This window comes from Loa loa (assembly GCF_000183805.2).
Source record: "Loa loa unplaced genomic scaffold supercont3.26, whole genome shotgun sequence".
Taxonomy (NCBI): domain Eukaryota; kingdom Metazoa; phylum Nematoda; class Chromadorea; order Rhabditida; family Onchocercidae; genus Loa; species Loa loa.
This window is the reverse complement of record NW_018108206.1, coordinates 76,327-91,908: the sequence shown is the minus strand read 5'-3', so window position 1 is coordinate 91,908 and position 15,582 is coordinate 76,327. Positions and strand designations below refer to the sequence as shown.

The 15,582-nt window shown below is 30.7% G+C and overlaps 3 protein-coding genes across 3 annotated transcripts; 1 reads left to right on the top strand and 2 right to left on the bottom strand.

Annotated features, from left to right (window-relative positions):
• Positions 1-757: 757 nt before the first annotated feature.
• Positions 758-1,405, bottom strand: LOAG_07184 (hypothetical protein; the record flags this gene model as incomplete). The annotated part of the gene is made up of 2 exons (XM_003142718.1): positions 758-975; positions 1,243-1,405. 2 exons carry the CDS (start codon positions 1,403-1,405, stop codon positions 758-760), a joined length of 381 nt encoding a protein of 126 aa, XP_003142766.1.
• Positions 1,406-1,895: 490 nt separating this feature from the next.
• On the bottom strand, positions 1,896-5,908 carry LOAG_07183 (hypothetical protein; the record flags this gene model as incomplete). The annotated part of the gene is made up of 10 exons (XM_003142717.1): positions 1,896-2,105; positions 2,655-2,760; positions 2,935-3,041; positions 3,259-3,411; positions 3,731-3,946; positions 4,048-4,152; positions 4,332-4,518; positions 4,800-4,889; positions 5,159-5,337; positions 5,648-5,908. The coding sequence occupies 10 exons, from the start codon at positions 5,906-5,908 to the stop codon at positions 1,896-1,898; spliced, it is 1,614 nt and encodes a 537-aa protein (XP_003142765.1).
• Positions 5,909-8,195: 2,287 nt separating this feature from the next.
• On the top strand, positions 8,196-13,580 carry LOAG_07182 (hypothetical protein; the record flags this gene model as incomplete). The annotated part of the gene is made up of 15 exons (XM_020447359.1): positions 8,196-8,217; positions 8,545-8,677; positions 9,204-9,390; positions 9,521-9,642; positions 9,762-9,914; positions 10,152-10,254; positions 10,547-10,654; positions 10,972-11,049; positions 11,286-11,324; positions 11,640-11,710; positions 11,932-11,984; positions 12,077-12,182; positions 12,404-12,464; positions 12,541-12,608; positions 13,559-13,580. The coding sequence occupies 15 exons, from the start codon at positions 8,196-8,198 to the stop codon at positions 13,569-13,571; spliced, it is 1,317 nt and encodes a 438-aa protein (XP_020302402.1). The 3' UTR covers positions 13,572-13,580.
• Between the last annotated feature and the right edge of the window lie 2,002 nt (positions 13,581-15,582).

Below are 15,582 nucleotides of genomic sequence, written 5' to 3'. Positions count from 1 at the left end.
AATAATAATAATAATAATAATAATAATAATAATAATAATGATAATAAATAATAACAGTAATTAATAATAAATAAAAATAATAATATAACTCCGACGAACTTGGCAATCTTGGAAAAATGGCTTGAAATGTTTATTACCAAATGTTAAGGTATAAAAAAAGAAATAAACTTTCAGGTATAAAAAAATTAACAAATTATAAAAATGATAGATTTCAATTGAACAAAATGCAAAATAAGTAAAGAACAGATGAATACAAATGAAAAGTTATATTTCGTAATGATACTATCAATTATTCATTTATTCCTCTATTCAAGCATCAATTAACGAACGAATGAAAAATCAAAAAATTTCTCTCATCCATATCGTCACTCAATCTCATATAGTAGAAATGATTGATGTTAATGAAAAAAACTGATTGCTTAATTGATTATTAATGTCAAAATTGAATTAGAATCACATCAAAGATCAATCTTGTTGAAAATTTTAAATCACATCAAAGATCAATCTTGTTGAAAATTTTAAATCACATCAAAGATCAATCTTGTTGAAAAATTTGAATCACATCAAAAATTAGTCTTATTTGCAATTTGAAAGAATAACTATGCATCATTTTATGGCAATCATTCCTTTTTTTATTTGTTACTTTGAAAAAAGAAAAACACATCAATTTAATCGTTAAATTGTGAATGACGAATAATTTCAGTGAAATGTTTCATTCATTCTTTTATGTGCATTTAACTGCCCACAAAAATAGTTGTTACTTCTCATTATTCATCATGCAATTCCCAATCCTTTTGCTAATTATTTGCTTCATTCCTAATTTCTTTGAATTGCCCATTTTTTGTAAGTTATTTTTACCATACAGTAATTGATTAATTATTGAAATTTCTCTTTCAGGACTCCTATCCTTCATTTTCAGGAAGATTACACTGCAAAAGAGATGGTCCAAAAATTTAACATTCGTTGCTTCTGTACCTGTAAAATTGTAGAGATAACTAGTCGACCGATACAAAAGATTTTTTCTAGGTTTTGCACAATATGACAGGATCGGAAATACATTTGAACAAATTCGGGATGCAGACTTCTATAAGAAACCAGGTTTGACGTTTCCCAATGCCTTGACATCTTTATATTACAATTCTATTAGGAGTGACTAATTTCAGGTCACAAGTATCCCGAACGTATAGGAAGCTACGGTGAGGAACAAAGCAAAAACAAGGGGCAAGGTAGGCACAATCTTACTTTTATGTAGAAAAGAAATTGGTAGGAGGGAAAATTGTTTCGCCTCAAACACTGCTACATCATTAAATATTAAAGCCAAATTACAAAGCAATTTGGCTTCTGAGAATTTCCGAATTTCAGGATCTTTCTCAAAGCAGTCCACAGACAAAAACAGTCCTGACATTGTAAAGAAAATAATCAACAGCAATCACAACAATCAAAATGTTTCCGATTTTAATAAAATGGATTAAAGAGCTGCTCCGCTGACTATCTGCAAAACAAATTTAAATTTATTATAAATTGAAACAAAATTATACAAATTAAACCGGTATAAAAATAATAACATTGGTGGTCGCAATAAAATTAACGTCTAGAAAAACATTGGGATCAAAGATCAAACATCGTAATTTACATTCAGTGCAGATGCAAAAAATGTGGCCAAAATTTTGCGCTCATGCACATTTCGTTTTCAAAAGTTACGTATTTAAAGTGACAAAGCGTTAAAAAGGACGCATTAACTATCTTTTTAATCATATAATTGAAAGATTTTGTCCAATAAAAAATGACGTGAACTAATATCGGTTTTTTGACTGCAGGCGTCCATGAATATTGGGTTAATTATTCATAATCCTAATCTCATTTGCAAATTTCTTCAGTAGATTAAAATTAAAACATCATAGTCGATATGTTTCGGCACGCTGCGTATGACCATCAAAAACAAATGTATTATTGAGGGGTATGTACTGGTGAGTAATTAATTTGATCACTTCTTGTGCTGTGATACCACCAATCAGCGAAGCAATAACATGTAGTTCAGAAGCGCCATAACGACACATTTCATCAATTGCTATCTGCGGAATTTTTTCTAATATTTTGCTTCTATCCTGTAAAAAGGTACGAAGATCTGAGAACTAGAGAATGGAAAATATAGAGAACCTAAGGTTAGATTAAAAATGAGATAAGTTTTAAATCCGATAATTAGTCTGCATCATTTGTTAACACCAAAGACCTGTTTGGTAATGAAGTACACAAAAAAAGAAAAAGAAAAAAATTTACTAGTGAAGGGAAACGAAAATGAAAATTATGTCAATTTTTCTCGCGAAGCTATAAAAAGAATCATCAGTACTATAACTATAAGGGTAACTTTTATAATTTATATAATTTCAACTTCGTACTGATCCTTTTATTGAGAATAGTAACCTAATCAACATTTTGGAATTTCGCATAAGTCAAAATTTGAAATGGTTGAAACGTGCCACTAAATACACCACTTTTCACTAGATGGTACTTACCGTAGTTCCCATACGCTAAATGATCTAAGAATCACCAAATTTATCTATCACACAAACATTTCTCGAATGTCCCCTATGGGGTGGAACGGGAAAAGACAAAGATTTCACTTGATGAATCGAGAGTGTCTAATAGAAACTTACTTCAACTTCCGTGATCAAGTCAACTACTCTTGCTTTAAGATCATAAGCATCTATAGTGCACGGTACGCCATTTGTTCCCGGGAAACGCGATTTTTCGGAATGAAACCTTAAACATAATTACTACGCTTGTTTACTAACGAAGGACAACATAACAAACAAAGTGAACTTGGTGAAGGTTCCTATTAGGCTTGTAGAAAAATGAACAGCTAAAAAAGTTCATGGACTCCTAAATACCATATGAAACACACGTAGAAATAATAAACGAAAGATGTTTGTTTACCTATCGATAGCTCTCAATAAAATATACCACACTGCTGGCGATATCTCAGGAACACCTGTTATGGAATTAGGTTCAAAGTTAGCATTTCGTATACCATTGAACACTTCCTGAAAATTTGTAAAACCAATCATTACCTCATGCAAACTCACATGCTTTGCAGTATGCATAAATATTGCCTTATAAGTTCGACTTCTAACCATGCAAAGAAAGTCACGCATAATATGATGCGTCAATCACATAAGCATAAGGAAATATAATTTCTTGTGACATTGTTGCACATAAAGACTTCCAACACACAAGTGCAGTTTTACAGCTTAATCTAACCTCCAATGATGACTTCATTTCCTGCGCAATGGTCGTTCCGTGCTGAACTCGCAGAAAGGCAGCCTTCTTGCAGAAAAACTCACAGTCATGGAATTTAATGATATCAGTTGATACACCTCGTTCTGCGAGAAATGCATGAAGATAACTCATTACCTGTAAGTTCGACAACCTGAGTATATTAATATCTTAGCCATAACCAGTGTTTCTGACACATTTATCTTGACTTCGTACAATGCGATTGTAAATTCCTCGACCATTTTAAAAAGAAAAAAAAACCTTTTTGAAGCTGTTTGCACAGTCCTCACTCACTTGATAAAAAAAAATTTAACTGCATAAAGCAAGGTCTTCTTTCAAAAACTCAGTCACTAATTTTCTCAAATATATATATAAGAAGTTTCCAGACCCAACCACTTCACAACACTGCATCGATGCAGTTTTCACTCTTAGCGTTGCTTCGAATAACAACTCAAACCTCCTTTGCATCCTGTTTGGCCTTATCTCGAAACTTTGTTGCTAGAACAACATAGCTTTCCGAATCACTGATCATGTCAGGCAAACTACCTCGCACAGGCAGAACTTTATGGGTAATGACAAAACGCCGCAGGGCTGCGGTCAACAACCAAAACTGTTCCAGATTTGCCTGTCGTGCTTTCGGATGATCCAATAATTCTTTTACTTCCAATGGTATCTGAAAACAAAAACAAGAAATTTCGGGCTGCACTCAATAATTTAAATCAGTGTTCGTCAAAAATTATTGATTTCATATATTATCTTATAATAAACACCAACTGTTGTTCGTTTCAGCGAGCGAACCATTGCGGTGTGTCCTTCGACAAAGTTTTGTTCCCGAACAGATCCATTTTCCGGGTGCGGCATCCGTAGTGACATAAAAATCTGAATAAATTAGCCATCTTAAAAATTTTGCTCCTTCCGATTTCGGAGAAAAGTAACGTCTCGGAAAAAAGTGACCAGAACTAATAATAGTATGGTACGGGATGAAAAAATTTAAAAAAAGACGAATATAGAGTGAGAGCTGACTAAAAATTGAAACAGACTAACATCTAAGTACCTACCGCTTCATATGTTTTTCGTTTTTCGTGGTTATCGGGGAAATCATCTTGACCGTACTTCTCTCGCCACAATGTGAGCGCTTTCAGAAATAAAATTAAATACGGTGTGTGGGAATGAGCATCATAATGCATCCGGTTTAGATCTATCGAATCTACCAATTCAGACAACGCCGGAAACGGACAGTCGAGCCTGAATACCATAAAATGACTATCAGCGCCACCTGAAGATGCCATACCTGCAACCATGCCTGAGGACTTGGGACACAATTTAGCCCATCCACCGACTATTCTGGTCGATTTTTATCAATCCAGAAGGGATCTTTTACAAAACACACGTAAATAATTTAACCCTAAATAAATTTAATTCTAAGGAGCTAAATCTAAAAAATTTGAACAAAATAAAACCGGAAATCTACAAATATCGCCATAAATATGGGGATATTGCCCATAAATATGAAAAATTGATGTTACCTTAAGTCGGGTGGTACATTCTCCTCGTGTGTATCAATGATTGTGTGTTCTTGAACGGAAATTCGGATAAATCCGACAAGACCATATGCCCTGTAATCATAATTTTAAAACACTGTTACAATTATAGCTTCCATACAAACAAAACTGAAATTTACTCGCCAAACGAAAACAGAATGATTTTGAAAATGTTGTAATGACGGCACCTACAATCCTAAATCAGCGAAATATATAAAATTCATGTCCTAATTCCACGAAGTTTGATTAAATTATTACATTTTAAGATATTTTTTTTGCGCTATATGGTCATAACTTACACATAAGCTTAGTCTGATATCTCAACTGGAGTACGAAACTCTAACCTTGCATGAACAAAAGGTATATTTTTCTCAAACAAAAAGTCATTTATTTGTGCAGCAACGTCAATATTCAAATTGCATCCCACAACAACAGTAAATTGTCTTAGGAAATCCATGTCTTTGGTAATGATATCGTCAGGATTCCCTAAATCGAAGCCTCCTTGCACTGATGGATTTAGCTCCTGAAAAATACTGAATAAAAAGACAAACTCATTCCACTAGCGTTCTTAAACTAACTCCTCGTTTTATAAGTTTTAAGAATGATAACCAGTGTAATCCGTTTCTATGGAATCTGATACTTTGTAATTTACAATAAAAGAAATCAAAGAATCTTTCTCAATTGACATTACACACTCTAACAACACGTCAACTATCTGTTAATTAAGAATGACGGTGTTTTTCGGATTCAAAAGCAACTCAGTTTGCATCATTATAAAGAATATTTCAACAAATTCAAAAGTTTTCATAATGCAAGCATATATCAATACATACCATAAGCAATCGCAGTGCAACTCTCGCTCTCGGCTGACCAATTTCGCCATCAACAAAAAAATTATTGCCTAAATCTGGTTTGCGTATGACGGCAGAATCGATGATATACACTGATTTGATACCAGCAAGTACCAAACTTTTGACAATTTCACATCCCAAAGCAGATACACTCAGTACGCAAACACTAGCATGCTCAATACAAGACTGACCCTCATCGCCCCACAGACGAATTTGCCGATCATACCGTGCATTTTCTTGCATCACTCTTGTTCCAGTTCGTAAACCTGAAATTGCTGTCCTGTTTAGTAAAGAGTACCAAAAGAATTTAAACACGAAGTTTGTTCCAGAATCTTTATGTATTCAACGGAAGGAATTACATGCAAGACTGATACATAATTATAAACGAAACCAGGTTCATTCGGATGAAGAGACAAAAATATGGTACAAAGAGCTCCATAAAAGGTAAGTGTCATCATCCGATAATCTATGTATTAATACAGATGGATATTTGGAAGAGGTTAAAATATCGTATGTAGTTTGAATTTGTCACAAAATAGAGCAATACTTCTTCCCCTTATTGTTCATAGTCTTATTTGATTACTGTTCCCTTAATCCTGCAGATCACAAATCATCATCATTTCTACCGATTCTTATCAACCAGTGTTTTTTCTCGTCAGTTACCATCTTTCTTCGCTCTCAGTGACTATATCAACTGCAATAAACACTAATTCTAGACTTATTACCTGTTGGAAAGGTGAACAATATTACGAAACCTATTGCTTCACTAACTACCACTTCTCTCTACTTCTGAAAAATCCCTTGTACAAACATCTCCTTCGAGATTTCATTACGACAAAATAGTAACCCCAGACCAACTCCTGATGTGCTGAATTTCGACCCCCTATCCAACAGCCAGAACAAAACAGTGGCACATTCGTTGCATGCTACTGAGAAATTTTCAGAGTTCCAGTTGAATTTCGTCTCCCAGTGCCGATAGAATTATTGAGGTGCGGGATAACGCGGGATGGCTTCCTGAGTGGGAAGTCGTTACAAATCATCACTTATGGTCACATTATGTCATTTTACCGTCTTGTCATAGTGCAACTCTATTGGATTATTAAGGAAGAAGACGGGAATTTATATCTGGTGATAATTCTTTATATGGATCTTAAGATTTCTAATGCAATGAATTTCATTTCAACGTAAAACAATACTTACTTAGGGGACGTAGTTCGTTCCTCTCTTTTTACCAGATGTAGTGATAAATAACAGGATGTTTTGAATGCATGAAAGTATCGGAATAAATAAAAAAAAAATTATGCTTAAGTAATACTGCAATTATACAATTCTCTACAAACTATTCAAAATTCAACTATACTGGAAGATATGGATAAAGTTCCCATCAATGCTTATTGTTTTGTCAAATGCTAAATTGGAAGTAAATGTACTGGCAAAAACTTGACAACATTTAAATAATTCTCAAGAATAGATCTAAAAATTCTGACCAGATATTATCCAAAATTTTATTCACAAGAAATACTAACGTCATGTACATTCTATTATCTGAATGGCTAATTGTAACTCTTCCTTATTGATAAGAAACTTGAGCTTTCTTTTCTTTATATATCATTTAATGCTTTTTGTCGAAGGAAATAGTTTATTTAAAAAAGTCTGGTTTGCTTAGTTATCTCATTAAAACTTATTAGAACAATGACATGAGAAAATTAATTAAGATATGGATTAAAATGTATCTTTACTGAGCAAAATCCTTATCAAACCCATTACCTATAGTAGTCAATCTCTATCATGAACTAGAAAATTTGAAAAAAGGAAATAAGTCTTAGGATTTAAAGCTTCAAAAGCTTTTTGTAAATTGTAATCAAACTGACAATATGTAAATAATTTGTCTTTCTAGGCTGAATTTGTTTATTGGGAAAAAAATAATGGAGAGAAGTGAGGAGGAAAAAAAAAAAGCATGAGAAGGGAGATGAGAACTAGTATTGTTGTTGAAAAAGTGACTAAAAGAGAGGATGGATTCACGGATCGATTTTCAAAACTTGCATTATATGAAATAAGGGTATGGGATTGTAGATGCTTTATTACTAAATACGGTGTGAAAGCTTTTAAGACATAAAAAATAAGGGCTAAATTTGTTTGCGCTTCAATTCATTTTCCATTCATTCAATTTGAAGCAAAATGTTTCTTTTCTTTTTTTGATGAATTTTTCACAACATTTGTTAACATTTTCCATTCCGAAAAGTAGAAATTTTGAATTTTATATTTGTAATTTTCTAAAAAAAAAGGAAAAAAGCAAGTTACTCTCTTTTAAATTATCTGATGGATAACAACAGTAAAGTAAAATATTATGTCACAATCGTTTAGGAATCATAGCTTTCTTTTAAAAGGTCACAATTAGCTCAAATAGTTTATTTAAATAAAAATCATCGAGTAGCTTTTATGCAGATATTGGAGGAAGTAATTTTGATTTATATCAATTTTCCAGAAATGATTAAGTTTGAACTTATCGATGTAACTCATTTCCAGATGAATGCTTTCTGATGCTAATGCAGGTAACATTGCATTATTCCTCTTATTACTAAAATGTTAATGAATTTTTCAAATCTCTATGGAAATGATTTCAATTAGTGCATTATGCTAAACCTTGCATATTCATTATAGTAGAACGCTATTTATATTGATACGATATTATATTCAATGCTTAATTCTTCCATTCTTGCTTAAAATGTGACATTAGCATGTCGTCATAGAAGATTTTTGTTTAACTTGCTAAATAATTTGTTATATTATTTTCAGGATTAATTGAATATAATTCCAATATGAATTGATTTTTTCTTAATTTCGAATATTTGCTAAGATTTGTTATAGTTATATTTCAGATAATTCTGTTATATCTATGCCGACCAGAACGAAAATTAGTTGCTTGTTCGGTTCAAAATGCATAACACTGTTAGCATTATTATGCATTTGCATAATTCTCAATGGACAGAAAATTCATGCGCAGTACAGCAAGTACGGAATTCCACTGAACAACAATACGTAAAAAAAGAACTTTTTCTTTGTCTGCTTTTTTTTTCCTTAAAACCGTAAAGTTGGACGTCAGGTTACGTGAAGCAGAATTTTCCGTAATGGTGCTGCATCATTTGTGTGCAGAAAACAATCCTCAAAAAAAGTTAACGGAAAGGTCAACTATCAAATTATTCCATTTAATCAATGTAGCTTACTAAGCTTAATAACCAATGTTGTAAAATTATGAGATATTTGTCAAGTCTAGAAATTCTATACTGATATAGATTCCACATATATTATAAATTTGATTTTTGAATGCAGCATTTCTCGAATATTTCCCGAGATTCGCTTTCGAAATATATTCAGTAATACTTTAACGATATAATTTTACAATATTGTTCATTTGATAGTGCGATATAATTCTGTAATGTATTTAAAAATACGTTTAATATATATCCAGCACTGTAAGGTAATTAATTATTTAAAAGTTAGCTCTCTTTTTTTGCTTTTTTTTATTTGCATTTTAAAGGTCCTTATTGTTTGATAAATCATCGTCCAAGGATGAGAACGAAGTTAAAAGAAGCCATATTGTTGAAAGTTGGCCAATTAAGAAGGATAGAACATGCGCCAATGATGCAATGATCATTAGCGAACTATTACGCGATTATGATAAACATAAAATACCTGGTGGTAGTAATGTACAAGTTTCCGTTGAGGTATTGTTCGCGATGGTTATATTAATAATGACAGCGTTGGGTGACAAAGATGTAGGATATTTGAAAAATGGAAAGTCTAAATATTTAATTTATTTTTGAGTCAGCTATTGGAACCTTTTTATGTTTTCAGATTTGGGTTCAAGAGATTTCAAAAATAATCGAAATAACAAGTGAATTTGAGTTAGATATTTATGTGACGGAGAAATGGATTGATCCATCGTTGGCTTATAATCACATGAATCCTTGTAAAAAGTAATTTATAAATAATACTCCAATAAAACGATTATATTTTGATTGACTAAAATTTTTGTAGAGCGGAATATATTGTAAATTTTATTCCTGTTTATTGCTAAAATTATCTATAATTTCAGAAATATATCGGTAGATGGCGGTAAAATATTGCCACAAATATGGAATCCTCATGCATGTTTTGTTAATAGTAAAGATGCTTCAATTCATCGTAGTCCTTTCAGCAATATTTTTTTACAAATTTATAGTGATGGTAATGTATGGCATAATTACAGGTTTATTTTCAAAAAAAAAAAAAAAAATCGTACTTTTCTTATCATAATAATATGCCTTATCAAAAAATCACCACAACGATATGCCTCAAAAAGTTAATTCTAAGCAAATATTCATCCGAATTACTTTTCTTGCAAAGTTATCAGATATTCACAATAAAGCCAAGAAACTTTTTAATTACTTTTCATGCAAACTTTTAATGGTGACATTTTAGAGCTCTACTATTTAAAATATTTCAGGATTAAATTAACAGGTCCTTGTTTCAATGCTTTACGAACTTTCCCAATCGATAAGCAACGTTGCATGTTATTTTACGAATCATTCAATCATAATTATGATCAGGTTCCTCATTGTGTCTTTTAAAAAACAATCGATCATTACTGATAGTAACTGGAATACTGACAGCAATTTTGATAAGTAACTTCTTTGACATATCAGGAATAACAAATGTATTTTTCCTGTATTGGATGAGAGAGATGAATCCGTTATTAGTATTAATTAACTTAAAGAGTTTGAAATGAAATAAAGAATGAAATTTAAATCGAATATTTTAGTTTAGTAAGAAGAGTAAAAATGAAGTAGAATATTTTATGTAGTTTAGTAAGAGGAGTATAATTCATTTACATTATTATAGGTAGCAATGGAATGGACAGAAACAGCTCCACCTATAACGATTTTGAAGGAAAATGTAACATTACCTGACTACTTACTCGTTGATTATACAGCATCAAGTGTTAGACGAGTAAGTTATATCTTATTTCACTTATTCATACTAATGATATTCGAAAAGTTTAGCTTGCATTTGTTGATCCGAACCATAGCGATGTTTACCTTTTCTCCTTTTTTATTAAAAAAAAAAATTTCCACATTTGTGTAAATAAACTTTACCAATAAGTAGATAAGAATGATTTCATAAATATCATCTTTCCTCTTGTAGTAGAAAATGCTTCCTTACTACAATATGATTATTTATATTAAATATTCAATTTAAAAGAGATAGAGGAATGAATAAAAGAGAAATTGAATATTTAAATATTCAATTTAAAAGTAATTTTTTAGCTTTATCCACCAGGAATGTGGAACGAATTAGTTGCTACGTTTACATTTCAACGTCTTTATGGTTTCTATATATTGCAGGTTATAAATAGCGTTACTCTTTGATTTTAAATATGAGAGAATGGAGAAGTTCAAATCATTATTTGATAAGAATTTCTACGAGTTTCAATTATTTCCAGTTTTTCTCGACACTAAAATTTAGATGAGAAAAAGAAACATTTCTCATACAAAAACTTTGTATGAAATCGTACCTTGTAACTTAATTTCTATAATTCTTACTTTTACGAAACATTCAAATAAGTTTTTTATTATTTCAGGTTTATGTGCCTGCATACATTTCCGTATTTATATCATGGGTAAATAATATTTGATCCTTATTTAAAATAAAACAAAGAATTTTGCGTATTCAAATAGTCTTACCTTCTGTAGAAGCCTATTTCTATCTAATATTTATCTGTATCGCTCTGTTGTGATAACTTTTTTTTAGCTTTTGATATGCAAATTTCGTACATAGATATTTGATCACTTTTGTTTTGGCTCGATTTGTCCTTCCATGAAGATCATATTATCGAAATTTAAAAATTTAAGTTTGTAAAATTCATTGCATTTTTGAAAAGATGACAAAACATCCCACAAAAGCGCAAATGTGTTGTAATGTTATTTCATTGTAGGTTTCGTTCTGTGTTGGTCCCAATCTTCCTTCAAGAACAATAGTTGGTGTGAATTCACTTCTTGCCCTAACGTAAGAATCTCCAGTCTTTCTTCTGATGGAATTATAACGTTGACAATCTTTGACAAATATTAAAAGTCAAAAGACAAATGTAAACTAAAAATGGACACTGTTTTACGGATAGGAGTAGTGACAATTAGACAATGAAAGACTCAATTAATTTAAATAAAGAAAAGTAAAAGCAATAACGATCGAAACTTCAAATGTCAATTAATTTCATTATTCTTTTCCAGGTTTCAGTTTGGATCTGTTGTAAGCAATCTGCCTAAAACAAGTGACGTCAAGGGTGAAGTTACACCAACTTTAGTATAGAATATGTCGAAGTTAACTTTTAGTGGTCCTATCTTTCATTCCTGTCTTATTAAATGTCTATTTCAGCAATTGATGTTTGGATTTTAAGTTCAATGGCTTTCATATTTGCATCGTTGATAGAGCTTGCTGCGGTTGGATATATGAGGCGAAATGGGTCAACTATTACAGTTAGGTTTGTTTTTTTTTTCTTTTTTAATAATTGATAATTCAAAAACTCATATTAAGCTTGCTTAAAATACATTTCATTGGGGTTCTATACGTTAAGAATTTACAATTCAAAATTTGCCATCTATGATGGAAGCATTCAAAGTTTAAAGTTAAGGTTGCCAAAATAGAAATTATTATTTTTCCTAAATAATGAGAAAGTTTTCTGCAATTTTTGAAGATTTTCAGATGTAACTGCTCGATATTTTGCTTGAAATGTCCGGTTTGGACAGCAAATAAATTAGATAGAGTAAGTTACTTTCAAATAAATGCAATGATTTTCAAGTTTTTGATTAGAAGTTGAAATGAAATTTGATTAACTTCAGATATCATCGGTAATATTTCCAGCTTTCTTTATTGTGTTTAATATATGGTATTGGTTTTTCTTCCTTGGGTAAGTAAATTTCTCCTTACTACTTTTTTTACTTCTAATTTCCCTTTCTTCAATTCAAAAAAGTATTTTTCTGCTATTTAAATGTATTTCCCAAATTCTTTTCATACCAATAGATTTTTGGCTCATCTGCCTCATTTGCAATTGTGCATCGTTTATTAAAATGCAAATTAAATCCCATTTTTTATTTACTTTCGAAATACCTCGAAAATTCTCATGAAGAATCTATCAACACAATTTTTTCCATTCATCTTATTAATTAATGAACGACCAAGGTCACTAATGTATTTGGTGATGAAAGTAAAGAGACACATCTGTTGCCATATTTTGATCAAATTTTCAGATAAATTTGGCTCATCAAATCTTTCAAATCCTTATATGACAACACCATCCCAATATGTCGTTATTCATTTTTGAGCTTAATTTTGCCTTTCATAGTAGCTCTTTTTTTTAAACTTGTAAGCCAACATTTAACATCGTTGATGAAACTCTTAGCTTCAATTTTGCATATTTATTCCAATATTTAATATCTCATAAGTAATTAGCATTATTAGCCAACATCCTGCCTACTTGAACTTCTTTCCTAATCATCATGTATTTGTTTCATTTTTTACGAGAAATACCTGTCTAGCGGTGTTTTCCAAACGAAAATCAATGGGGGAATAACAAGGAACAAATCTCTGATCTTCTTTCCAAAAGAACTGATAATTTTGGATAAAAGAGAAAGGGCTCTAATGTTTGAAATTTTTTGAAATTTCACTTACATATTTAATTTGCTTTCTTAATTTACTCATCTATATAAACTACCCACTAGTTTACTTTCTTAATTTACTCATTAATTTAAAATACTCACTAATTTGCTTACTCAATTACTTCATCTAATATGCCTAAATTAATTTTTTCTACTCCATATAATGCTAAAGTTTGCTGAAATGTATTTTATAAAATTCCAGGCGAATAAATTGACGCGATCAGAGAAGCTTTGATTGTTGTGATGTCTTATGTAAATTTATTGCATAAAAAATAAAACTTCAGATGTCCCATTTTTTTTCTGTCACAAAATATAAGTTTCTCTCAAATCAATACATTGACAAAATCAATAAGCTAATTTCTCCAAACATATATTTGGTAAATTATGAGTTGAAAGATGGAGGACTGATAAGATAGAATTAAAAAATCTCTGAATGTTTTTATTCTGTCAGGTTTTATCAAAACATGCTTCCAAAGTTAGAGCTATAGCATCGTTCTTGTAAACAAAATTTCTCTTCTTGGCGCAATTTACGACTACAATTTCATCAAATAATGATATGTGTGGTAATTTCAATTTCAAAAAAAAAAATTCCATTAAAACTGCACAACTGAAATGAATTATCAATAAATGTCGCATTGCAACTGAATCAAGCTGGGACAGGATTTCAAATTATCGATATTTCGTGTGACATCATTAGGAAAAGTGGTCTTTTGAGACTAATTTAGGCAACAAAAGGAGAAATCATTGATGATGATCATTAATTATCATGGATAATTAGTGAATTGCATTAAAAACATTTGGTGGATAAAATGTTGGATCATTAATATATTGCATCAAAAATAAAGAAATTCCCCAGAGTCATTTGAAAAATTCGAATGCAAGCTCGAAGTAACCTTTCCAAAAATCTCATATCGCTTGAATATATGAAAAAAAAGAAAGAAAAAACGAATGATCAGTATGGATGCGTCAATTGCGCTTCTTTTAGCAAGAATATCATAATAAAAGGGTAGGTGAAAAATGATGATCGCATTTTTATTAACTGCGTCAAAATTGGTTTTGTTAAATTTAAAGGTTCAAACATTAGTGCCATTTCTTTATGTGTTTAATTCAACTAATTGGTCGACATTATTATGCACTAATTAACAGTACCAATTAGACAAGGATTCAATAAATCATTATTGAAATTGATTGTCATCGTTTCAGCGAATTGACATTTAACAAATAGATGCATCAATTGCGCTTTTCCTTTTTTTTTTTTCTTTTTGTAGCAACTTTATGTGCTAATTATTGTTTGAAATATATTTTTAATTTTCAATAAATGAATATCATATGATTATAAAACTATTGCTCATTTGTGAATGCTAATTAATGTCTTGACTTGTTAAATGAGATTAGCATTATATCCATTTCTTAAAGGTTCAAACATTAGTACCATTTCTTTATGTGTTTAATTCAACTAATTGGTCGACATTCTTTTAATATTACTAATCAAATCGTCTATCACTCTTTCATTTATGTTAAATAAAAAGTTTAGCAGTAAACTTGGAAAATTAATTTACGCTAAACTTGTTTAGTAATTTAATTAGAGGCTCATTTTCAGTATATTAATTAGGAGCACATTTTCAGTTGTCACGCTGATTTGCATATCTAAAAACATCACAATCATTGGTTTGTTCAACAATTTCGTTAACATTTTATTTCGGTCAGTGATAATTTTTTAATCATCCCGTTAATTAATTATCAAATTACAATAATATCATTGTAATCGATAAGTTAGATAGATCGAATTTCTCGTATAAATGTTATTTTCCAGCAAAATTATTACATTTTATCATGATGTATTGATTATTCTCTGTCCTTTGATGTAAAAGCAATTGTACTTTCATCTCCATTTGAGGAATAGTCGGGGGAAAAAAAAAATTGTTTTTTCCTATTTGATGGAATTCAGCAGCAATCCCTCGGGAAGTATTTTTAGAATTTTAACAGAATTCAACAATCCCTCGGGAAGTATTTTTAGAATTTTAACAGAATTCAACATTCCCTCGGGAAGTATTTTTAGGATTTTGACAGAATTCAACAATTCCTCGGGAAGTATTTTTAGGATTTTGACAGAATTCAACAATTCCTCGGGAAGTTATTTTTAGAATTTTGACAGAATTCAACAATTCCTCGGGAAGTATTTTTAGGATTTTGACAGAATTCAACAATTCCTCGGGAAGTATTTTT